Genomic DNA, 27,149 nt, shown 5'->3' on the forward strand with positions numbered 1-27,149 from the left:
CCAATTAAGAATAGGCATGTTTCTAGAATTTAAAGTGTAGCCGTTACTTAAGATGGAGGCAGCCATGTTCTGGACAAGAAATACAACCAATGAATTTACTCATCTCTGTGATGTCAATAGGTTGATTATTGGTTATCTAGTTTGTTCACAAAATGGCAGCCTTGTATGTATGTGGTAGACACACTTTAAAACACGTGTGTCATCATGTAACTGTGTTTTACTTTCAATAAATACCACCGCTGTGCTTTTGGAAATGTTATGTCTAATGTATGCACAGACACTCAAAGCTCTACAGGACAATTGCATATCTTTTTTAATATTTGTATCCCTTTTTATCTGTGTAGTTTCTCTCGATAAGCTAGAATTGATTGTTTTTGACATTATGACAAATGTAATAAATCAATGACTGAAAACGTCTTCCCTGCGCTAAGTAAATATTTTACCCTTCAAAGACTGCTGCTGCTCATCACTCGGTGACTCAAAAAATATATAACAATACCACAGCACAAAAAAAAGTGCAACACACCCAATATATAACAAGTGCTATCACATTTAAAGCGTAACTCCACTTTTGTTGAGAAAAAAACATTCCCCTCTGGGTGATCTCTGTACATTGCAGGGATTTTAACAAACTTTGTTGCAGATTCCTACCTTTTGTTATTCTGAAGAAATCATTGTTTGTTCCTCTGTGCGCTGAGTGGGTCTAATGGGAGTGGTTTCATAGTTATCTATCAGCTGTGCAGCTGCAGGGCTCTAATGAAAAAATCTGCTGGGCCTGCATCCCTTTAGATGTGTTCCTATTGGGAGTATTTTAACAAAAATGACATTTGTGTTGCAGGGGATGCCAGAAATCTGACTTTTATCTTACGCAGACTTCTGGGAAAATTGGTGAGCGAATCACACAAGCAGGAAATTATATTTCTGGGGGTGTGGTCAGTATACATTCTGTGTATAGAACAGCTCCAGGCGGCCATAGTGCATTGCATTTTCAGAACATTACAACAGCTGCAGATTGAAAAGGAAATTTAATTTTTAATAACATTCAATTACAATATGGTTTGTGCCACAATTGGATACGCTGTATTGTTTTTTCTTTCTTTGCTGATTTTTTTCCCCATGAAAGTGGAGTTACCCTTTAGCTATTAGACACAAAAATGAGATGGGTTGTTTGATAAGCTAGTATATTAAAGCCGTGTTCCAGCCTCCCCTCTCCCCCTCCAAATATTAAAAGTCAGCAGCTACACACACTGTACACATACTGTAGCTGCTGACTTTTAATATTAGGACACTTTCCTGTCCTGGAGTCCAGCGATGTCTGCACCGCAGCCGATGTTTCCATCGGCTGTCGGGTGCTGCTGCTGCCATTGCCAGTTAGAGAACACCGGCAGTGAAGCTTTGCGGCTTCACGGGTGGGTCCATAATGCGCATGCACGAAGCGTGCTGCCCATTCGGATTGGCTCGGCGGCGGGGGAAGGAGGAGGAGGCCAAACTTCCGAGGTACAGCGCCGCAGCGCCATCTCCCGGAAGTGGGGAAGGGTACCTGTCAAAAACAGATACCCGTTACCCCCCTCCCCCTGAAAGGTGCCAAGGGGGGGGGGAAGCAAATGAGCGGAAGTTCCACTTTTGAGTAGAACTCTGTTTTAAGTCCATATTCCCATAAAACTATATGAGAAGAAAGTGTCCAGTGAAGATTTGTAAAGAGTGCTCTTATTCCAAAATTTCCATGTGACTTTTGTGAAAAGTGGCTGTGATTCACACCCCCCAAAGTGAATACACTTAGCAGACAATGTGGACCCCTGGGCAATACTGCATAGGGGTCTATCAGACTTTGGTTGGTAAGTTTGGTGGGTAAGGATCCTTGGATATCTCCTAATGTCCAATGCTTGGAATGGAAGACAAAGAAGAGCCCAATAGTGTAATATGTTTGAGCTTTTAATTTAATGTAAACAAAGAAATTGCACTTACAATAATTGAGAAGTAAAATCGCATGTAGAAAATATCAGAGCTCCGGGTGGCTGCTTTCTCTATAGTACTATGGACACAGCGGAATCCGTTCCACCACACTTCCACATGCGTTCCACTGCCCCGGAAGTGACGTTGCTAAGAGGCCGGAATCTTAAAGAAGAACTTCATTAGTTGCAAACTACACAGCACAGCAACAATCAACTGATGATATAGGCAGTCCTGGAAAATTGGAGATCTACCTTTTGTTGGGAAGAAATTAGTGGCGTAACTACAGGGGTTGCAGGGGTTGCAATTGCAACCGGGCCCCTTGCTCCAGGGGGCCTGTGCGGCTCCCCTGTGCACCTGGATAGGAGGGGCGGCGGGGGCAGCATGTAGAGAAATCACTGTCCTCCTTTTTCCTCCTGTAGCTGCAGAAGGAAAATGGAGGAGATTGGTTCCTCTGTATGCTGCCCCCGCCACTCCTCCTATCCAGTTCACTTGTGTTCTGCTGTCTCTGGGCCCCTGTGTGCTCCCCTGGTACCCCCCGACGATTCTGATGTCTCTTTCTGGCACATAGCTTGTGGAATTTGGGAAGTATATCAAATGATTCTTCAGAATTTTCAACGTAGCGATGTGCCAGAAAGAGACATCAGAATCGTCGCTGTCGTCACTTTCCGTATCTGATGACGAATTTTCCCACGAATCGCTATCGCTCGGTTCTTCAAGTAAATCCGTTTCACTGTCGCTGTTTTCCAGTTTGTCTAAAAGCGCTTTTGCGCAAAAAGAACGCTTTTTGGACGCCATGGTCGTTCTCAATTTTCCAGGCACAAAGACCAGGAAAAGCACAGACGGGGCACTGGAAAAGTCACCAGGTGCAATCCTGTGGTGAAATGGGATGATACAGTGTAATCCGTTAGGATCAGAGCTTTGTATCATGTCATTTGGTGTATTTCCATTTTTTAATTTGCCACCGGTTCCACCCCCCCTGCCTCGCAACACTCGCAGGGAAGGGAACCGGAAGACAGGTGCCGACAGCGGGAGGATGGCGGGGGAGGACAGCAGGAGGGCGGCAGGGGATCACAGGGGAAGGTGAGTTTTAAAATATAAAACAAAACAGATTTCCATGCAAAACAATGAACCGCTTTTAGCACAGAAATTCTGACATAATCAGACTGCGAGGGAGGTTAAGAGATGACTTGCACCTGATTTATTCAAGTGTATGCCCAGCCAAAACTTTTTTTTTTAGATTTGGATAGAGTGAGAAAGAGCTAGAACCCTGTCTTTTTTTTTTTAATTTTTACACAGAGTTTTCATAGCTGCTAAAGAGCTGTGATAGGAGAGAGGCCTCTATTCACAGGTACCGTTAAATGCGAGATCAAGAGGAACGGTGGTGTAACAAGGTCCTATAGCACCCAGGGAGAAAAAGATCAACCTCACCTACACCAAAAGAGCTACTTTAGCAGCATAGATTGCAAGTCCTGCCATTTTGACCCCCCCCCCCCCCTGCTGAAGCACCCAAGGTTGGATGCCTGGCTACTCCTCGGCCCGGCATGGGTTACTTTAGGTGGAACAAAAAGTCTTATGTTTATACGAGACTAATACCAAAACAACAATGCACCCCTCCTTCTACTCTGAGTGTCTGCCTTCCCTACCTGTTAGGAAATACCTGTTGCTATAATATGTAGATTATGTATCTCCTATTTGCAGGTAAGAACAGCTCATAAGAATCATACTGAAAATTCTGAGACATTGTATTGGTTTTTTACATAGTGTCCCTTCACTTTTCCAACAGGGTTTGGCCGTGCTGGTTATCTTCTGTGTCCTCAATGAGGAATTCCAGGAAGTGTGGAAGACTGTGTGCCTTGGCAAGAAAGGACCAGGGGAGGAGGCAGCGAGACAAGCTCCAATGGGGGTAATGCTTTAGTACTTAAATTATAGTATGGGAATACTTAATGTGCAGACTGACCAAGCTGTCACCGAGAGCTCTCTGTCATGGCTTCTGATAGGCCGTCATCAGGATTGGCTGCCAATCATGTGACCGCTGTGAGAGTCAATCGCATTAGTCACATGATAAAAGAAGCCACACCGCCTCCCAAGAAATAAAGCCACTTTAACCACTTGCCGCCCGCCCACTGTCAAATGACGGCGGAGAGGTGCGGCTTTTGTTCTGGGACGCCGTGATATGCGAGGGTGCGCAGTGCGGCGATTGTGGCCTCGCCGTGTTGCTATGGACACCGGTACCGGGGTGATGCCTCTAGCTGCAGACATTACTCCGGTACAAGCACTTTCTGAAATATCGGTAACCTCAGGGGCCGATTCCGATATATCGGGGAAAGTGTATATTGGACCTCGATATATGGGCTTTGCCGATAATCGGTGGATCCCTAGTTTAAACAGACCCTTGAAGTCTCACATTTGAGACAGAGAAAGGGTCTGAGGACAGAGATTCCCAGTCTTTTTCTCTGCAGCCTCAGCTGCACTGGACAGTGAATTAATAGGAAGTGCTCTGAGGCTTTCTGTTCATCTACAAAGTGGAGCATAGTAAACAGCTTACTATGCTTCAGTGATGAATAGACACAGGAGGGATCAGTACCGTGCACTCACTGTGTTCATTCAGGAAAGGAAGGGGACAGTAAATATGGAATATTTATCAATCTACTCCCCGTTCTCCACCCTGAAATTGATCCTCTTGTGTGCCCGCAGCAGCTGTCAGCGGTAGAGGAGAGGAGGGAAGCTGGCAGCAGGGGGAAGGGGGAGCAGATCCAAGAACCAATCCCTCTGTAGAGTAGCCAGAGGGAGAAGGAAGAGTAGAAGCTGGAAACGCTGCAGGGAGATCCACAAGAGTCACAAGCATCAGCAATAAGCCAATACAGCCAGCCGTCCTGCTCAGCAGGTGCCTGGGCCCCCCTTTTGAACTAATGGGGCCCGGCTGTAATGCCTTATCAGCAGCCCTGGCTGTGAACCAGCCCGGCGGCATAATACTGGCATTTCTGAAAATGTCAGTAGTAATTCTAGTTCACAACAGGGTATGTAACTGGCCTGTAATTGACCGTACCTGAAACTAATTATGATAATAAAAGGAAAGAAGAGGCGCCTCTAAGTGTAGACTTTAGTACATTTATTAAGATGTAATAAGCACCCACATCGGTTCAAGATTACAACTGGTAGGTGGGCACCATCCTGGGTGTTCCATGGTAGGAGTGTTCCTCATCCTGTGGACGCTGCCATCGGACAAAATGTATCTTCTTCACCGTAATGCCGGCAATAGCGGTGGATGGAGCAGATTGCCGTGAAGAAGGAGCGCGGACGCCTATCCATCAGCAGCAGGCATGCTCAGAAACGCGTCGCAGTTTTGTGACGTCACCTGTTCACAACACCGGAATTTCCCGCTCTCCAAGCCTCGGTTCTGTCTGGTTTGCCTTCCAAGCCTCATTCCTGCTCCACCCACCGCTATTGCCAGCATTATGGTGAAGAGGGGACACTGTATCCAACGGCGGCATCCACAGGATGACGAACACTCCTACCCTGGAACACCCAGGATGGTGCCCACCTACCAGTTGTAATCTTTAACCGATGTGGGTGCCTATTGCATCTTAATAAATGTACTTAAGTCTACACTTAGAGGCGCTTCTTCTTTCTTTTTATTTCTAGCTTTGATGGAACCTTTGGCTTATTGGTTCATTTGATGGCAGCCCTACATGTTGGACATTTTTACCATGCATAGACTATTATGGACTTTTTCTGTATTGTGCAGCTGATGCGCTTGATTTATGTTTTTTAATTGTGATAATAACTTTCTTATATGTTATTTTCAGGGTCCAAATGCCTACAATAACACTGCGTTGTTTGAGGAGAGCGGTTTAATCCGGATCACTTTAGGAGCCTCCACGGTGTCTTCTGTCAGCAGTGTCCGCACAGCGCGCACCCACTCCAGCCATAGGCCATATCTAAGGTAAGTTGTATGTAGGGTACCTTCATATTTTGTCAGCTAGCAGAACTTGCAAGGATCAAACATTCTGTCTTTTTTAAAAGGGTTACCAGGGGAAAATAAAGACCTTTTTTTGTTTTTTGTTTTGGCAAGGTTTAGAACCCCTGTCAACTTTTCATTCTGCATAGACCTTGTCCCACTAAGCATCTACACTGACAGATGTGATTGCTGTTCTTTCCAGTTGAAAGCCACATCCTGCATCCTTTCTACTACAGCTCCTGGTTACTTTTATTCACAGCCCTGATGAAGCAGACGCAGATCTCCGAAATGCGTTGATTTCCCTGGAACTTTTAATAAACATTCCAACTGAATTAGGATGGCTGTGGAATAGAGCATTCGCTTGGACACTGGCTTTGCCCCTTGTCTTTAACGCTAACTTCACTTTTTGCACCATGTCGCATTACACCCATATTTAGGCTGCTTTCACACTGAGCAGTTTTTTAAGCATTTTTGTGTTAAATAAAGCACCAGAAAAGCTCAAGAAAAATGCTTCCCCTTTAAATTCTATGTATGTGTTCACAACTGGGGCGTTGCGCTTCTGTTGCTATCAAAAACCCTGCTTTACAAAATGTATTTTCTTTCTTTTTTTTTTTTTTAATCTTTTTATTTGTAACAAAAAACAAAACATACAACAACAACAACTAGTGCATGAGGTTCATAAAGGCACAGATGAGGTATACAGCATCCACCATAGCAAACACCCACACAGGGACGAGGAGGAGTAAATGGCATCACACTAAATAACAGCAGATGAGTATAGACATGAACATAAGAGGCAGATTGAAATCATGGAATGGGCATCAAACAGTCCAGGGGCCCCCCAATGTGAGGCCAGGGACCATAAGTACCCCAGTCATGAGCCAGGAGGAGTCCGACAACCATTTGGCACAGACTCTATCATGTTTCTTAGGGCACCCCCCTATGATGATATGTGTCCCGGTACAGTGGTATCACGTAGTCCACCAGCGCCCTCCACCGCTGTATTGTGGGGGGGGGGGGGGGTCCACTGTCTCCAGTGAAGCACGATATTCTTCCTAGCATAGAAAAGGAGAAGGCCCATAAACGTACGGTCTGCCACCCTAGGCAACAGATCGTCCAGCAGGCCCAACAGGGCAAGTCTAGGAGAGGGATCAACTGAGAGCTGAAGAATAGCATTGATCGCGGTAAACACCCAAGACCAGTAAGTCGAGAGCTCCGGAGAAGTCCTGCTTTACAAAATTTTTGGAGCATGTTTGGTCAGTTAAAAAAACCGTACCAAAAATGCATTTCCCCATTGAAATGCATTGAAAACACGGCAAAACCGCATCAAAAACACAGGTGCATTTTCGATGCGGTTTGTGAGTCACCTGACCTTTGAAAAACAAGTGGTAAAGTTGTGGCAAAAATGCATATGCATTTTTACCACATTTTTGCTGTGGATCAATGTGAAAGCAGCCCTAGGGTTCTAAAGAAGAGGCACGACCTCAAAACGCGTCACAGTTTCTGTGGACATTTTCATCCATGATGTGATACTGTGGGCATTACAGCCACTCCAATGTGACATGCCTGTATGAAGTATTAGTTTGTAAGTACCTTTCTTATATAAAATAAAACATCTTTTTACTAAGGATAATGCACTAGGCCGTGCGCCCTCTGTCCATTTCTTGTTTCCAGCCTTAGCGTGTAACATGATGCATATAGTATATATGATAATGGCGCATAAAGAAAACAAGACCGCACAGTGTGTCAAATGATAGATACAGTCAATAGAAAGTCCAATAAAATAATCTGGAACATGCTTGTTGCTGCTTAGTCCTGAGGATTAGGTAGGGGAGACTGGGAAGCACCATCTAAGTGTAGTAGTAAAGATATGCATTTTATTTCAAGGGTATAGCAACTCACATGTTAAAAGGATAAATATCGCATGTCAGAATAATAACCGCTGTCAAACACCCCCTCCTTGCAGGCCCTCCTGAATGGATGAAAGCCACCACTGCTTACTATTGGCACTTTTCCACTGCAAGTACCGGCTCGGCTCTACTCGGCCCTGCTTGGCCGGTTTGCTTTTCCACTGCTGGTACCGCATGGTACGGTGTTGGAACGGTTCGGTACGGTACAGTATGGTTTGCATTTCCACTAAAGTAGTACTAAAGTTAAGTGGGTGGCATAATAACGGGGTGGGTGGGATTCTCTGACCAATCAGTGGCTAGTAGGGACTGCATGCAAAGGATTGTGGGATATGGTACTGGGTATGGTTCCTCTTGGAACCACAATTGAGGTGGTACTATTTTTGAGAGCCGTACCGTTCGGTTCCATGCAGTGGAAAAGCGCCGCCGTACCGTACCGAACCGTTCCTACACCATACCATGCGGTACCAGCAGTGGAAAAGCACAAAAGCGAGCCGAACCATTCGGTTCCATGCAGTGGAAAAGCGCCATATGTCCACAAGGCTTATGCTGGCCATACACGCACAGAATTTCGGCCGAAAATGGTCGTTTTAGGAAAGATCGTTCGAAAATTGGGCCGTTAGTGAACACAAGTTTACCGACGATTTTGATCGTGTTCCCGGCTAATGTCGATCCATCCATAGCGAAAAACTTTTATCGTTTCTACGAGTTTTTATGTGTATGGTAAAATTGAAATGAAAATAATATTCTGACTCATATTGTGCATGTTATCAAACGATCATTATGATCATGAAAACGATTATGTAAAAGAGTTTATTCTGTAAGTTAGTGGCCAATTCGCTTTCGACCGAAGAATAATCGGTCAGTCTGCAAACGGCCGAAATTCTGTACGTGTATGGCCAGCAAAAGAGAGGCTGGAGAGGGTCCATGAACCGCTTTTGGCCAGGTTGGAGCACACGCGATCTGTGGAAGTGACGTCAGCTGGGGCAGAGAGTGGTGCATACCTGGCTTTGTGTTACGGAGCATGCTCCTTCCTCAAGCCCTGTGGACACAGTGAGCTGCGGCAGCTTTTATCTATCCAGCAGGACCTGCAAGGAGGGGGTGTTTGGCAGTGGTTATTATTCTGAAATGCGATTTTTACTTGTGAGTTTCTATACCCTTGGAATAAAATGCATCTCTTTACTACTACATTTAGATGGTGCTTCCCTGTCTCCCATAACACGGTGGAAATTAGACTCCCACAACAGGCATAAAAACAAATTGTGTAGTAGAATACGGACGAGTTAGGCCCTTTGTAAGGAGTTTATAGTTGTCTGTATCTTCATTTAAATTCTTACAGAAAACAATCGCATTGGGGGGCATAGATTTCCAAGTTCTAAATTTTATCATGATTTCCTGTACGGTGTATGAAGTTAAAGAAAAAAACAAAATAAACATTATTTTCTTTGCTCTAATCTTCAGGGAAAACATTGCCGCTCGCAAGGGATCAGCCAAGGACCACAGTTTGCTCAGTCATCACTCAGGCCCTACTGACCTAGATGTAGCCATGTTTCATCGAGACGCAGGAGGAGGTAAACACATAACTCTGCCAGTCGCTGATGGCCTCTTGTAGGAAGATGCATTATCTATTCATAATTCCTGGAGATGTCAAAACGGGGACACGTTGCTACTGGCACCCAGTTAGGTTGTTCCTGACCTGTCTGAATTTGCTCAAGGACAATTAAAGCTCTATTAGTATACTGTGTAGCACAAGTTCTGTGTTCCAATTCTAAATTTTCTGGTAATTTATATGTGATCTCCCCAGGACAAGATTCAGACTCGGACAGTGACCTGTCACTGGACGAGGAGCGCAGCCTATCCATCCCCTCGTCAGAGAGTGAAGAAAATGTCCGTCCTCGAGGCAGGTTTCAGCGTCAGTTTAAAAGAGCGGCTCACAGCGAGAGGCTACTCACCAACCCTTCTAATCACAGCCCTAAAGGTAAATCCAACAGGTGAAACGTAGGATCTCCTTCCAAGTGTTCAGTTTCAGAGTCTATCACATCCTGGTTTTATAATATTACTTAAAGGCTAAGTTCCCCCTGTAGGAAAAAATAATAAATGCAGGTTTTTGCTGAAAAAAAAATGTGCATTTATTATTTTTTCCCCAGGAGCCTGCAAAGCATTACACCCGTGATCAATGAAACAGGGGTGCAATGTCAGGCTCCTGCAGACAAGCCCTACAGCTTTCAGCCTTTCCCTCTGTGCAAGCTGTCAGTTTGAAAGCTGCATGACTTGTCAATGAACTATGAGGGGGCTCAGCAGAGCCATCGTAGTTCGTTGAGAACTACAAGCCTTCCTCCACAGTGGCAGACAGGACTTGTAATTCTCTCATTCAAAGTTTCCTGTGAATGAATGAAGTCCCACATAGTCACACTGTTTTTAAAATGTGATAGCGGGTGTGGGGAGAGGATCCCTTGTCTGCTGTCACAGTGGGGAAAATCAGGGTGTATGGAGGACATGTGTTGGAGCATGTTACACATTACACCCTAAATATGGTTGTAACATGTTCAAAAATGTGAATTCATCTTTAAAAACTGCTGGAGCAGTGAAGGATATTTCTCAGAAATAACTGATCCCTAGAGGCATTACTAGGGAGGAGTGGTTGTGTTCATGCGAAATAAGATCCAACCTCTACAGGCCAAGTATTGCAGTAGGGACCAGAATTAAGAAAATATCGGCCAATTCAACCGAAACCTGAAAACATTCCGCCCATGTGTACGGCAGCCTGTCCGACAGAAGCTGGCCGAACATCCGGCTTCTTTAGAATGCCAAAAAAACATCTGCTGGTTGGCATCTGATCCGCACGTGCAAACGCTGACTGGTGTGCTCTGGAGGAGGGGCAGTCCCCTTGTCAGAACTCAATAGCTCAGCAGGGAGATTGCTGTACTAACATCGCATAGTTAGTACAGAGACCTCCTTGTGAGCTCCTCAGTTCATAGTGTGTACCAGGCATTAAAATCAGTGCTCTCTGTAGTTCACACCTAGTCAGAGATGACCCCCCCCCCCCCCCCCCCGCAATACAGGTCTGTGTCAGAGCAATTGTTGTGAGGGGTGTGGCTATTACTCAGCTCTGCCAGCATAGAGCACTGAAATGTTACGTACAAAGCAGCATTTTTACTGAAAGAAAAAGTTATTTTAAGGCATTTTCGAGAAAAACGTGCGGGGAGACAGAACTAGAAATACAAAAAAAAAAAGTGTGAGACTTTAAATTGTCTTTAATTTTTTTTTTATATATTATAAAGAAGAGTAACGCCCACCTCTCAGGGTTGATGTTTGGCATGGAACGCAACATCACTTCTACACAACTTTCTAATTTCACACATCTAAGAATAACAGGAGGTAAAAGTTTTTCTCCTTGATTCTGACTGGCATCTAGGCTGCTATCAACAAGGTGGGGGTCCACAAGTTCACAGCCATTTCACAATGAGGTATCCCTATGCTGCGGTCCTCCTCTGCATCTTCATGCTCTGCCTGTTAGATCCAGCTGGCTCCCAGCAAGGTCCAGGATATCTCTCCCTTGTGCTGCCTTACAGTGACCAGGTCAGATTTGGCATTAACCTTCCTGCTTCAGCAGTGATTTTCGAGTATCTCTTTGTACATTGTAGTATGGCAGATCTTAAATGCCAAGTCCTCCTTTAACCCTTCTGTAACTCCCCTATAACTCTACCCCACTCCGGAAGTCCTCATTTTTTTGCAAGTGTTTTAGGTGTACGTTTAGTAAACTGAGAAGTTTTCTCTCAGTTCAATTCTCGGCAGTTCTCAGAGAAAAAATATCTCCTCTGGCACCCAGTTTAGAAGGCGGAGAACTTCACTTCTCACAGGGTGATCAGAGGAGAAGTTTTTTCTCTGAGAACTGCCGTGATCTCTGTATAACTGGGTGGACTGCCTGTAATCTCACGAGATTTTGTGAGATTACAGGCACTGCTAAGTTTAAAAAGTGAAACTAAAGTTTAAAAGAACTCGTAATGACATGTTCTGACACATGAAAACATATATATACACACACACACATGCACGGTATATATACATACAGTATATAAATATATATATATACACATACACACACACACACATATATATATATATATATATATATATATATATACACACATACATACAGTACATACATACATGCCAATCTGTATGCAATTGCACTGTGTGTTGGCAGATTGCATGCAGATTGTACACCAGACCACAGGGTTTGTGGTGTGTGGGTGTGGGGACAGTGGGAAGAGTGATCAACACAGGGGTTCTGGCTTGTAGGATAGCTGGAGGAATCCTAGTAGTGTGTGGTAATTGCTAGACTGCTCCCCAACCCTTAGAGTGCATCAGATTGTATGTAAGATTTGTATCTGCCTGTGTGTGGTCAGCCAGCTGGATTGGACTGGAGTCTCCCTCTAGTGGTGACCGAAGGCAGTGCAGGCTGTGAAAGTATTGCAACCAATCTAATTACTTAAGCCCCGTACACACGTACCGATCGTCGGCCGAACGATCGGCCGTCTTTTGTCCCCGGGCTGTCATGTCCGCTGAAAAGTGCAAAAGACTGCACACGAATTTTGTCCGCAGACTGCAGAAGTGATGTCATGTGATGGTTAACTTTCCCTGTGTTTTTTCTTTTATGAGCATGCCCAGTCTTGCAAATCTGCTGTCTGTCGGCCGAATTCTGTACTGACTGGCGAACAATCGGCCGTTCTGGTGTCGGCATACAAACATTTTAATGCTTGCACGACAGATTCTGTTCGGCCGAAAGTGCGCTGTCGGCTGTCGGAAGCATCATACTAACAAGCCTACATTTGGCCGATCGGTCGTCTGCCGAATCTTTTCTGCGACAATCGGTACGTGTGTACGAGCCTTTAGTAGGAATTTTCTTTATTTCCGTTATCCCCTTATACTGCCCAGTCACGATTCATCACGTCTCGTTTAGCTAGTCGCCGTGGTTGAATCGTGACAGATTGGTTTCCTCCCACACTCCAAAGACATGCTGGTAGGTTAATTGGATCCTGTATAAAAAATTGGCCCTGCTGTGTATGTATGTGAGTGATGCCTCGTACACACGTACCGATCGTCGGCCGTAAATATTCGGCCGACGACCGATCGGCCGATTGTCGGCTTGTTAGTATGATGCTTTCGACAGCCGACAGCGCATTTTCGGCCGAACAGAATCTGTCCTGCAGGCATTAAAATTTTTGTTGGCCAACACCAGAGCGGCCGATTGTTCGCCAGTCAGTACAGAATTCGGCCGACAAACAGCAGATTAGCAAGACTGGGCATGCTCAGAAAAGAAAAAACACACGGAAAGTTATTTATCACATGACATCACTTCTGCAGTCGGCTGTTGTTGGCCGACAAAATTCATGTGCAGTCTTTTGCAGTTTTCAGCGGACAGGACAGCCCTGGACAAAAGACGGCCGATCGGTACATGTGTACGAGGCATTAGGGACCTTAGAATGTAAGCTGCTTGAGGGCAGGGACTGATGTGAATGTGCGATGTATATGCAAAGCGCTGTGTAAATTGACTGTGCTATATAAGTACCTGAAATAAAAAAAAAATATATATATATATATACATACATACACACCAGTACATACAGTATATATATATATATATATATATATATATACACACACACAGATATATATGTGATTGTATAGTTAATGTGTTTCTAACCTGCTGTTGATGTATATTTCACTGCAGTAGGGAGAGTTTTTACTTTCACTTTTGGGCACTGGGACATTCACAGCAGAGACCTCCTATTTCTTCCTGCTATCTCCACCTCTGAGCTGGAGAAGTAGGAAGAGAAGATCTTCAAAGAGAAGCACAGTGATCAGGTGACATCATGTGTTTCTAAACTGGCCGTTTCTATTGCAGTGAATGCAAGCTGTTTGTGTACTGAGATGAGAAGAGAAGACTATGTTCTCCACTACTCTTCTCAGTATTTTAAACCTGCAATGCTCTGAGACAAGCTGTGATCATCCAGATCTCGGCTTATCTCAGTTTACTAAACGTACACCTTAAAGTGATGGAGCTCTTCTCCCTTGTTGAGAATTCACTCTTAGCTTAACTAGTTTATTATTTTATTTTTGGATTCTTCGATTTACTCTTAAACATCTCCTTCACTGTCTTCCTATAGTGCAAAAGAAGTAGCACATCTAGATCAGTTCAAACCTTGGGAGCTGTACCCAGATGCCACTGCACTTTGGGAGGTGTACCCGGACTCCACGGTGACCTGCAATGTTGATTTGGCCACTGGATCCTGCATGGGCCGCTCACCTTGGCACTTAGTACAATGCATGTAGTCAGCCGCAAGGTACTATACAGGTCCAGGGCCTTGGTACATTCCTTTTGTAGTCCAGACCCTGAAGACACCTTCAGGGGGTTTGCCCACTGTGACGGGTGAGGCCTGAACCTTATGCCCAGTCCAGCGTTGTATCCTGTTCCAAAGCATCAAAAGGAAATTTCTCGTCATTGCCTGGACATAGTCAGAGCCATAAAAGTCTACCTCAAATCAATAGCTTTATTCAAGAAGACATATTCTCTAATTGTCCTGCCCTGAGGACCTCGCAAGAAACACCCTGCTTCCATGTCCACCATTGCAAAAATACTGTAAATGAGAAATTTGATTGCCAGAGCTTACATTCTCAATGAGAAATCTCCCCCTGTGCTTTTATATGCCCATTCCACCAGATCGGTGAGTTACCTGGGCTTTTCGGCCCCAGGTTTCTGTAGCCCATCTGTGCAAAGCCACCACCTAGTCCTTTCTTCATATATTTTTAAAGGTATACCAGGTGGATGTCCGATCTTCTGCAAATTTAACTTTTGGCTGCAAAGTTCTTGCACAGACACTTTGAAGTTGGGTCTTTTGACCCTGGTCTGTGTGCCTAGTTGTTACCCACCCTTTTCATTCTTTGCTCTGGGACATCCCAGGGTCTAATTATACTTTGCCTTTGTCCTGTACTGTATGATTTATAATAGGAGGAATTTTGACTTGCCTGTGCATTCCATATCTTGGAGTACAGTACAGGACACAGGCTAACCTCCCTTCCATTCCTTGGTTACTCTGCATTGCTTGCTACAAAACTGAGGACTCACAAAATGGGGTGTATTTATAGGGAAGGCAGCCAGGGGGGCATGTCTTTAAAAGTTTTGCCAGTGTCCAATCACCTGAAGGTACGAGCCTATAACCCAGGGTCTTTGAATACTTTGCCTGTGTCCTGTACCATACTCCCAAGATATGGATTTTACAGGTAAGGTTTTCAGCCAAACTGACCAAGAATTGAAGGGACTTGAGACAGAGACAGCTATTAAAACCTAAACGAGATCCCAATCTTTACCACTTCATCCAAAACTAAAACACTTTTTGGCTGAAGTTGGGGTTTAGGGTTTTTTGAAGAAATGTATATTAAATACATCAAAAACACAGGCAACAGTTAAAACCTGACAAAGGTATTGTAACATGCACTAAATAACATCATCTTTTCTTCTAGACATGGATGGCAATGATTTGATGTCCTACTGGCCAGCTCTGGGGGACTCAGAGGTTCAGGCCAACTCACTGCAGAAATGGGGCTCTGAAAGAAAACTGGGCCTTGATATCAGCAAGGATGCAGCTAATAATAACCAAACGGACCTGACCAGTGGGGATGAACATTCTCTGACGTCTCAAAGACAGAGAAAAGGTCAGTGGGTTGGTGACTAATAAAGAACCCAGAATTACTGCCGCAGCTTCATTACAATCTGCATTGCACAGATTCAGTTGCAGAACTTTTAACTTTTTAATGACATAGTGAAGCAGAAGTTGCCTCCTATTTCTTTTTGGATTTACATAGTAGTTGAGGTTGAATAAAGACAATAGTCCATCCAGTTCAACCTGTGTAGGTGTGCGTGGACATACTCATTTCCCATACCCCTGAATGTTTTGATCCTTGAGATGTACATCCAAGAGTCTTTTAAAAGTAGCCATACTCCCCGCAGTTACTACCATTTGTGGTAGAGAGTTCCACAGTCTTGTAGCCCTTACTGTGAAAACCCCCCTGTGTAGCCTAAGGTAAATCTCTTCTCCTCTAATCGCATTGTATGGCCACGTGTCCTCATGCATTCGTTGCGACTGAACTGTTTTTTTTCCTATGCTGATATCACCTTTGAGGTATTTGTAAATTGCTATCATGTCCCCTCTCAGGCGTCTCCTTTCCAGGGAGAATAAATCAAGCGCTTGTAAGCGCTCTTTATAATTAAGGTCCTCCAATCCCCTAATCAGTTTAGTTGCTCTCCTCTGGACTCTCTCCAGCTCCAACACATCCCTTCTGAAGACTGGCGACCAGAACTGGACAGAATACTCCAGATGTGGTCAGACCAGAGTTTTATAAAGTGGCAGGATTATAGATTTATCTCTGGAATACATCCCCTTCCTTATGCATGCTAATATTCTGCCGGCTTTGGCAGCTGCAGCTTGACATTGCATGCTGTTGCTAAGTCTATCTTTTACTAAGACTCCCAGATCTTTCTCCATTTTTGAGTCCCCCAGAGGTCTCTCCCCCCCCCCCCAAAGCGTGTTTGGCGTTAATGTTTTTACTCCCCAAGTTCAATCCCTTTTACTTCTCCACATTAAACCTCATTTGCCATGTAGTTAACCACTCTGTTATTTTGTTCAGGTCATTTTGTAAGATTTCTGCCTCACAATGTGAAGTTATTACCCTACTTTGTGTCATCTGCAAAAACTGAGATTGAGCTACTGATCCCGTCCTCAATGCTGTTTATGAATAAATTGAACAAAATTGGTCCCAGGACTGAGCCTTGGGGGACCCCGCTTACCTCCGTAAACAATTCAAATAACCAATGTGTGTGTGAATGTGGAGAAAATGTGTGAGGCATTGGAATATTTTCCATTGGGCATGGCTTGTGCAATTATTGCTGCTTAAAAACGGGAGGAAATATTTGTACAAATATACTAGATAAAGATAGGTAGTAAATACTATTTAAATTGTTATCAAGAAAGTGGAATTGAGCTTTGAAGATAACCTTGAATTTTGATTATTTCAAAGTTTTACTGTGACTGTCCTATGGGCATTCAAATATTGACATTTTTAACAATCAGTAAATGGGAATTAAAATAAACTTGCACTGACCTCTATAGCTACAGGTACTATGAAGTAGTTTAACTGCAAAGTTCACAGCAGAAGCACTGAAGTCCTCCTCCTAGAAGTGACTCAGCAGCTCAGCTTACCCTCTCCCCTCTGCCTTCCCAGCAGTGACTCAGCAGCTGCATTTACCCTGCTTTCCCTTCTATCAGTGACTCAGGAGCTCAGCTCACTCTATTCTCTCTTTCAGCAAAGACTCAGCACCTCTGTTCACCGTGCTCCTCTCCCAGCAGCCTTCTAATCTCTAATCCAAAAGACAGAGCATGAGCTCTAGGAAGGGAAAAGGTGAGCTGCATTACTAAATCACTGCTATGAGGAGGTTAGAAGGGTTAGCCGAGCTGCTGAGTCACTTTTGAGATGAGTATACAAGATGAGGTAAGTACCGAGTCACTCCTGGGTAGGGGAAGTTGAGCTGTTGTGAAAGAAGAGCAGGGGAAGCTGAGCAGCCAAGTCACTTCTAGGAGGATGGAGCAAGGAAAGATGTTACTGAGGGAATAATTTGACTGACTTCAATGCTTCTGCTGTGATGTTCAAAGATAATTTGCAGATGGATTGCTCCACAATGCCTGCAGCTGCAGAGGTCAGTGATGAATTGCTTTAAAGCTCCTTTACTGCTTGTTAACAATATATTAATTGACTTCCCATAGGTTTATAATATAAACACTAGTTTCTAGTACCTGCTCCTCACATAGTCCTTGTGTAGAGTGTATTCTGGAGCTGCATTATATGTTAAAAGTCTTACAGGCTCCTCATTGCCGCTACTGCTTTGGAAATCTTGTTATTCGGCAGTGGGTGGGAGACTGCTGACATACCAGTAATCCTGTAAGCATTGTGAGGTCCAATAGGTTGTAAAATATCAATTGCAATGCAGTGGGCGAGGCACAAATATGGATGCAAAGAATACAGTTACAACACTTTTTATGCTTTATTTTAAGGCAGTGTTTACACCTGTGGGATGCGTTAAACACACTCACATTAACTTTTTGAATGGACTGCCAATGCATCCTTCACACAGGAAGTTACACCTGACTTTTTTGGAATCACAACACTCAACGACACAGTTTAGTGCATTACCATATGCTGCTGCATGCTGTAATGCAGGTTTATTGCTCTAATACATTGAGGTTCCATTAAAAATGAATACTAATGCGTTCATGGTTTTGTACTGTAAGTACAATCTAGAAGTACAGAAACTCACTGCAGATAGTTTGTAAGAAATTGCCTAACTGTCTGATCTTATTCCCTCCCAGGCATCTTGAAGAACCGTCTTCAGTACCCACAGGGCTTGGGTAGGATGACCAATGAATTATCCTGGTATAAAACCTCCACTTTGGGCCACAGGGCAGTCCCTGCTGCCTCCTACGGGAGAATGCATTCTGGGGCCGGCAGCCTTTCTCAACCCACCAGCAGATATTCTTCTCGAGAACAGCTGGACATGCTGATGCGAAAGCAACTTTCTAAAGAGCACCTGAGCAGGAATAATTCACGGGAGCTCCTGGAAGCTGTACCCAGTAGACACGGTTCCAGGGACCAGCTAGATACTATACCAAGCAGGCATGGCTCAAGGGAGCACCTGGAAATGATCCCAAGTCGACATGGTTCAAGGGAACACTTGGAAAGTATACCAAGTCGGCATGGGTCAAGGGAACATTTAGAGCAATCTGACATCAGAAATGAAAGGCTGGACATAAATTTGGTGCCTAGGAGGCACGCTTCTAGGGAACATCTAGAAGCGTTACACAACAGATACGGGTCAAGAGAGCAGCTTGACCCTGGGCCAGTAAGAGAGCTCTCAAGAGAGTGGGTAAATACACTGCCAAGTCAGCAAGTACCTAGAGAGCGAATGGACTCTTTACTCAACCGACAGACGTCTAGGGAACAATTAGATGTCTTGTCTAGGAGACAACCTTCAAGAGACCAGCTAGCTTCATCTAGGCAACCTTCAAGGGAGCAATTAGACTTTTTATCCAGAAGATCCAATTCCAGAGAACATCTGGACACAGTGCCTAGTACACAAACCTTAAACGATAACGTAGACCCTCTTTCTAGAAGGCAACTCTCTAGAGATAATTTGGAGACTCTTTCCAAAAGGCTTCCGTCTAGGGACAATCTTCAACCCCTTTCTAGAAGACAGCCTTCCAGAGAAAACCTAGACACTGTTCCCAGTCGCCATCCATCTACCGAACAGCTAGATATTCTCTCATCAATCCTTGCCTCATTTAACACGTCGGTCCTTTCCTCCACGAATCCCACCCAACAGGCAGCCAACCCTCCCATACAAAACTCCTCAACTCCATCCTTGCTGTGCTCCTCCACGCCTCATTCTGCTACATCACACAGCATCTCCGAGATGTCTGCAGATTCTGAGTAAGTGAAATGATCTTGATCCCCTTGATATCCAATATTGTCAAAAAACCCTATACATACAGTACCTCTTTCCGAGTAGTCTTCCAGCCAGCCACATGATGTCCTGGGGTCCTTTCTCTCCTTCCAGTGTAAGATGCAGAGAGCAGTGACCTACAAATGCCCACTGTAAGCAAAAAACGAAAATATCAAAATCCGCATATATGTGCCAGTCCATCATAAGAAGGATATTTTGTGTGCTCCGGGTCTGGGTCTCATGACCTAACAAACCATTGATCCTGTGCTGGTATGCTGACATCAGCAAGTGAATACTCTCCTGACATTCATACCCAGAATGCAAAGCTGTTGCCGGCCATTTGACCAAGATTTACACGCTGTAATTCAGTGTCTGCTGGCTGCAGCTGTCACTTCTCTGGGTAAGGCATGAGGACAACTACAACTACAGCCCAGTAGGTAAGGGCAACTACAGCCGAGTAGGTAAGGGCAACTACAGCCCAGTAGGTAAGGGCAACTACAGCCCAGTAGGTAAGGGCAACTACAGCCCAGTAGGTAAGGGCAACTACAGCCCAGTAGTTAAGGGCAACTACAGCCCAGTAGTTAAGGGCAACTACAGCCCAGTAGTTAAGGGCAACTACAGCCCAGTAGTTAAGGGCAACTACAGCCCAGTAGTTAAGGGCAACTACAGCCGAGTAGGTAAGTTTGTAAACAAACATCATGTGAACACCATGATTGCTTGTCTGATCGCACTGATTTGTTCCCAGGTATTAGTGTCAGACCAGGAGCATGCACAGGTGGGTTCTAAAATGTTATGCAGATTAGCATTCTCTCAACAATGGTAACCGTCCCTGAGAAAGTTTGTCCAAAGTTTGTAGTTGAGAAGGAGAAGGTGTTAAAGCTCAATTTAATGCTGCAGCACCCCTAGAAATATTTTGAATCCCTTTTTTTCTTTATTACCTTATTCTAATGTTGTCTGGCTGGTCATGTGACACGCTGGGTCCTCTTTGGTCTTATCCTAGCTGTGGGTGGTCCTGGATGATGCAGAGATGACATGATGACATCAGTGCCAGTCTTGGCAGGGCTCTGTGGGGGTGGGGCCATCACACTCTGTACTGAGAGTCTTTTTTCAGTCTTTTGAGTTAAAGTGGATGTAAACCCTCACCCAGTGAAGTGAACAGCCTCAGATGATACATTGATACATAGTGATAAAACAAATCTCCCTACATAAGTTGTACATGCATATCTGCTGTCTTCAGCTTTATATATTCTTTAGAAAGTGCACTTCCTGTTAGAGATTTTCTCTTCCTGTTCAGCACTGGGAGTGGATTCTTGGCATGCAGGCAAGACAGCTGATTGGAGGAAAGGCACTTCCCTCCCCCCCTCCACATAGACAAAGACTTGCAGAGCTGTGCTGTGACAAGACAAGCTCTCTGCTAATCTATTTAAAGCAACATCCCACAACACAAATTTCAGCCTTGTTTTATCTCATTTGACGTCAGAAGAACACAGAACTTAGGGCGTTGAAGAGGGATAAGAAAACACTACAGATATATGTGCTTAGGTCAAATTTCATGAATCAGGTTTACATCCACTTTAATGCCTCCTTTCCACTGAGTGGTACGGTTGGGTTTGGTACGGTACGCAATTTTTGCTGTTTCCATTGTCAAAAATTGTAAATGGTACCCTAATTCCAAACAGTACCGTACCACTTTTTTAGTACCCTTTCGTTGGGGTACCAAGCACATTAGTACCGTACCAACAGGGTGGAGCAATCCTGTTGAGGTACTGTTGAGCTTAGGTACTGTTGGCAGTGGAAACGTAAGCCTGATCAAGGTGTACCGTACCGAACCGTACTGAACTGTACCGTACCAAACCGTACCGTACGTGACACTGAATGTCATTCAGCCCAGAAGAGTGAGCACATCTTGTGGCTAAGAAGAGGTACTGCTTTCGATGTATTTATTGTGCCAAGAGTACTTATAACAGATAGTGGTCATATATAATAAGGTGATTACAATCCCTTGTGACATGCATATAGAAATATATTTTGTGTATATTTGCAGTTTTTGTGCTCTACATCATTATTATGAAGAAACGAGAGGCACTATTATCCAGTAGTAAATTTGTGCATTTTTAGCGTCAGTACCTTAAAAAAGTATTCATACCCCTTAATATTTTCCAAATTTTGTTTTATGTTACAACCAAAAATGTAAATGTATTTTGTTTGGTGTTTATGTGATAGACGAACACAAAGTGGCACATAATTGTGAAGTGGAAGGAAAAAAGTAAATGGTTTTTAAAATGTTTTAAAAATAAATATGTGAAAAGTGTGGCATGGATTCGTATTCAACCCCCTTTACTCTGATACCCCTAACTAAAATCTTGTGGAACCAAGTGCCATCAGAAGTCACCTAATTAGAGCTGCACGATTCTGGCCAAAATGAGAATCACGATTTTTTAGCTTGGAATAAAGATCACGATTCTCTCACGATTCTCTGTGTAACAAAAAAAATTGGGATAACTTTACTGTTACGTTTTTTTTTATTCATTAAAGTTTATTAATTGCGTTTGAAAGACTGCTGCGCAAATACAGTGTGACATAAAATATTACAACAATCGCCATTTTATTCTGTAGGGTCTCTGCTAAAAAAATATATAAAATGTTTGGGGGTTCTAAGTACTTTTCTAGCAAAAAAAACTGATTTTAAACTCGCAAGCAACAAGTGTCATAAAAAGCTCCAGTCTTTAAGAGGTTAAACTTCCTTTCTCCCTGGCAGAGGGAAGGAAAAGATACAATGTAATCATTTTGTTTATAGTTACTGGGAGACTTAATGCTGATAGGCGTTTGCGGGAGGAAAGATACAATGTAATCATTTTGTTTATAGTTACTGGGAGTTTTCCACAGCTGTTTTCTCTGCTCCCTCAGCTATGCAAAGAATCGAGAATATGTCAGGTTTAGATCGTCAGGGGGGGTGAATCGAGATCGCGATTTTCATACGATTAATCGTGCAGCTCTACACCTAATTAGTAAATAGAGTCCACCTGTGTGTAATTTAATCTCAGTGTAAATATAGCTGTTCAGTGAAGCTCTCAGCGGTTTGTTAGAGAACCTCGGTGAACAAACAGCATCATGAAGGACAAGGAACACACCAGACAGGTCGGGGATAAAGATGTGGAAAAGTTTAAAGCACGGTTAGGTGATAAAAAAAAAATATCCCAAGCGTTGAACTTCTTACAGAGCACTATTCAATCCATCATCTGAAAATGGAAAGAGTATGGCACAACTGCAACCCTACCAATACATGGCCGTCCACCTAAACTGACAGGCCAGGCAAGGAGAGCATTCATCAGAGAAGCAGCCAGGAGGCCCATGGTAACTCTGGAGGAGCTGCAGACATCCACAGCTTGGGTGGAAGAATCTGTCCACAGGACAACTATTAGTCGTGCTCTCCACAAATCTGACCTTTATGGAAGAGTGGCAAGAAGAAAGACATTGATGAAAGAAAGCCATAAGAAGTCCAGTTTGTGAGAAGCCATGTGGGGGACACAGCAAACATGCAGAAGAAGGTGCTCTGGTCAGATGAGACCAAAATTGAACTTTTTGGCCTAAAAGCAAAACACTATGTGTGGAGGAAAACGAACACTGCATATCGTTCTGAACACACCATCCCAACCGTGAAACATGGTGGTGGCAACATCATGTTGTGGGGATGCTTTTCTTCAGCACCGACAGGGAAGCTAGTCAGAGTTGATGGAAAGAATAATGGAGCGAAATACAGGGCAATCTCAGAAGAAAACCTGTTAGAGTCTGCAAAAGACTTGAGACTGGGGCGGATGTTCACCTTCCAGCAGAACAACGACCCGAAACATACAGCCAGAGCTACAATGGAATGGTTTATATCAAAGCATATTCATCTGTTAAAATGGCTCAGGCAAAGTCCAGACCTAAATCCAATTGAGAATCTGTGAGCTATTTTGCAAAGAAGAATGGGCAAAAATGTCACTCTCTAGATGTGCAAAGCTGGTAGAGACATCCCCAAATAGACTTGCAGCTGTAATTGCAGAGTAAGGTGGTCCTACACAGGGAAAGGTGGCACCTGACCCTCGAGTGAATAAGCCTTAACAATCCGTGAGCCGTGAGTGCCTCTTGAGCTTTCCGCCATCAGGCTTCTGTGGCTCAGGTGTGTAAAGCGGCGACCTGGTCGTCTGTGCACTCAGGGGAGCTGAAAACAAATGCATGCCACACTTTTCACATATTTATTTGTAAAAAATATGAAAAGCATTTATTATTTCTTTTACGTCCTCTGACAGACGCAGCCTCTTCCAAGTGAAACTTCATTAAAAAGCTTTAACTAGACACACCTTAGGGGCTGTCCCTCTCAACATTACCCTCAGACACTTAGAGCTTACTAATCAGTCCACCTCAATGAAGATATTGTTTTGCCTTCGCTTTGTGCGAAGCCTTAGCATCCCAAGGAATTTGCCTTGCATTCATTGGATGTGGTTCGGGCAATCAGGGTTTACCTGTCGGCCACAGACTCTTTTCAGAAATCTGATTCCCTGTTTGTCCTTCCTGAGGGACCTCGAAAGGGTTTGGCTGCGTCCACTGCAACCATTTCCAAATGGATCAGACAGACTATTGTTAAGGCCTATTCACTCAAGGGTCAGGTGCCTCCTTTCCCTGTGAGGGCACATTCTACTAGAGCCGTGAGTGCCTCTTGAGCTTTTCGCCATCAGGCTTCTGTGGCCAGGTGTGTAAAGCGGCGACCTGGTCGTCTGTGCACACTTTTACAAAATTCTACAAGATTGACGTGATGGCATCCTTGGATGCTTCCTTTGGCCGCAAAGTTTTGAGCGCTGCAGTTTGTTGAAGAGACATGCTTTCTCTTCTTGGGGTGAATTTGTTGTTCTGGGGTTAGCTGCTGTTGGTTGAGCTTTTGTTGCCCTGTTGGCCACGTTTTGTTCTGGCCTTGTTGGCACGTTACCGTTCTGTTGGTTGCATCTTTTCCCACCGCTCACACCTGCACTGCTTTGGGACATCCCAATAGTGATGAAACTTGGAAGAGGCTGCGTCTGCCAGAGGACGTAAGAGAAAATAGAATTTTTGTAAGAACTTACTGTAAGTCCTCTGACAGACGCAGCCCCCGCCCCTCTATTTTGGGGTTGTTTGTCTTCCTGTACTGCTTGCTACGAAACTGATTAGTAAGCTCTAAGTGTCTGAGGGTAATGTCGAGAGGACAGCCCCTAAGGTGTGTCTAGTTAAAGCTTTTTAATGAAGTTGCACTACCTAGCCTGCTCCTGCAGAGGGCGCCATTACATAATAGTGATGAAACTTGGAAGAGGCTGCGTCTGTCAGAGGACTCAGAGAAAATAATTTTATGGTAAGTTCTTACAAAAATTATATTTTTCCTTTCACTTCGTTTTGGTCTATCACATAAAATTCCAATAAAATAATATTATGCTTTTGGTTGTAACATGACAAAATGTGGGGAAATGTCAAGGGATATTAATGCTTTTTCAAGGCACTGTATTTTTTTCTTACTATTTTCTTTAAACTTTTTTTTCCTTCCAGATTAGTGAGAAATGACGGTCATTCCTGAAAGCCCATCCTGGGAGTGCACGGAAAAGAAGATACGGCGGACGGCTGCGTTTGCAAGCACGTGGTTACACATTTGCTAGCGAAGGTTTGTAGTCCACTGGCCAGCCTGAGACGTGACCGAGCAGAAGTAGGTCAGCAATCTCAGGTAACCAATTAGCAACAGCACGGAGCCTGTGACATCGATGGTGAAATAACAACAACAGAGCCGAGAAAGTGGGTCACTCAGATAGGAAGCTACCGCAGTATCTAAGATTCAGCCGTAAACCCTCGCTACAGAACATTCCTTTCACCAGATTGTCATCAGTGGAAGAGGAGACATGAAAATAAACTGAACAGACTTTTTTTTATACGTTTTGTACGTTTGTAACCAGAGCTTAAGAAAAAAAAAAAAAAAGAATTTCTATCCTTATTTTTAGGAGTTATAATGTCGATGTCATTCCAATGCAGACACTGCTATTACTGGGGCTACGCAAAAATGAAGGAGTTCACAGCAGAGAGAGGGTGCTTGGATGTGAAGACCATAACATAAGACCTAAAGGTTTATATTCTGGGTTCGCTGGAACAGAGACAGGGTGAAAACAACAATTTAACAAGTCTGTAGAAAAAAGGACGAATGAAAATTTCTTACAATGTTTGACAATTCCTTGAAAGTGGATGCTTAAAGGAAAATTACACCCCAAAAGAAATGCTATAGATTGCAGATTACCAGTGCTTAGGTGTGGCGGCTGCATTTGTTATCTTTATCAGAAAAAAGAACATTTTTATAAAGTACAGAAAATACTTGTTGCTCTTGCCAGAAATGTCATATCCCTTGTCACTTCCTGTAAATGGAACTCAAAGCAAACAACAATGTTATCTAATTTTTGTAAACTATTATTCCCATCAGTCTCTATGTAAGTGTCACCATACACGTTACCATTTGCCTATACAATCAAGTTTGGATTTACCAAAACCATGTAATATAAGGACCCACCTACTCTATCCATTCAATTTATATCCAGTCAGACTGCCCCTTACACTGCATAGTTGTTGGTAGAATTTCTGTTGAGTGATGATGGGCTAAGTACATAGGGATGCACCGATCCGATATTCGAATCGGATATCGGTGCCAATATGGCCATTATAGCTGGATCGGGGGATCGGTAACATTGGCCGATCCGGTTTTTGCTTAGTAACGGCTCAGCCATCCCTTGGTGTAGTAGTAGTATGGAATGGGAGCTGCTACTTCCTGTATAGTCCTGGCTCACAGGCGGAGTGATATCAGATGCACTCCGCCTGTGAATGGAGGAGCCGTACACATGAAGCAGCGGCTTTGCTCTGTACTGCAGCCGCATGCTTTGTGTGTAGCTCCGGATCGGTATCGCCGATTTCACAACGCCAGATATCGGTATCGGGTCCAAAAAAGTCGGATGGGTGCATCCCTACTAAGTACATAGGGTACCACATCCCAAATATATTGAAGCTACAGACAAAATCAATTTGGAGTGGACTTTTGAGGTCCCCTTGGACAATTAGAGTAGTTGGTAGATCTAAAAGAGATCGTACAATCAGATTGTAACTTGTGTGGTGAGCCCAATGGCGATGAAGTAGAAGTTTGGACTCTATTGATGGCTAACAGAGCCCAACACTCCGCTGTTGCTATAATAAAGATATACAAAGGGTGGCCTGTTTGAAGTAAAATCTCCTGCGCTAAAGTGCTGTGTTAAAGGGACGGCTGTATTGCTGGCATCTAGGCTCTTGCTGCCCTCTCAGGACGATGGGTATCCATATGGACTGAAAACATAGAAAACAAGAGAAGGGAGCTCAGACCTAGTGCAATATCACAAGACATTTATTGAAAAATGTAAAGACATGCCATACATAATATTCACAAACGTATGCTGAAAGTAAGCATAAAAAAGATTCCTTTTGCAGTCAGGAGACCTCCAGGATAAGGATGCTTTTTGGTAAAGAAGGAAGACTGGAAGGCGTCCGTGGTGATGGGGCTGACACGTTTCAAGGGAGAACCCTCTTAATCAGAGCCTTCATCGTCATCTGATGAAGAGGGTTCTCCCTTGAAACGCGTCATCCCCATCACCACGGACGCCTTCCAGTCCTCCTGCTTTACCAAAAAGCATCCTTGCCCTGGAGGTCTCCTGATTGCAAAAGGAATCTTTTTTATGCTTACTTTCAGCATACGTTTCCGAGTATAATGTAT

General features: G+C 44.0%; 1 protein-coding gene across 1 annotated transcript in view; it reads left to right on the plus strand.

The window, feature by feature from the left end:
- The window catches only part of CELSR3 (cadherin EGF LAG seven-pass G-type receptor 3), a 305,191-nt gene extending 279,523 nt beyond the window's left edge, over nucleotides 1-25,668 (plus strand). Inside the window, exons 31-37 of the mRNA XM_082265193.1 lie at nucleotides 3,737-3,856; nucleotides 5,760-5,896; nucleotides 9,280-9,389; nucleotides 9,623-9,796; nucleotides 15,343-15,534; nucleotides 18,243-19,359; nucleotides 24,926-25,668. Of these exons, the coding sequence (XP_082121319.1) occupies nucleotides 3,737-3,856; nucleotides 5,760-5,896; nucleotides 9,280-9,389; nucleotides 9,623-9,796; nucleotides 15,343-15,534; nucleotides 18,243-19,359; nucleotides 24,926-24,953 (1,878 nt within the window). The 3' untranslated portion in view covers nucleotides 24,954-25,668. The remainder of the gene's footprint in view (nucleotides 1-3,736; nucleotides 3,857-5,759; nucleotides 5,897-9,279; nucleotides 9,390-9,622; nucleotides 9,797-15,342; nucleotides 15,535-18,242; nucleotides 19,360-24,925) is intronic.
- Nucleotides 25,669-27,149: the final 1,481 nt, after the last annotated feature.

Source organism: Pelophylax lessonae (genome assembly GCF_965119305.1).
Source record: "Pelophylax lessonae genome assembly, chromosome: 8".
Taxonomy (NCBI): domain Eukaryota; kingdom Metazoa; phylum Chordata; class Amphibia; order Anura; family Ranidae; genus Pelophylax; species Pelophylax lessonae.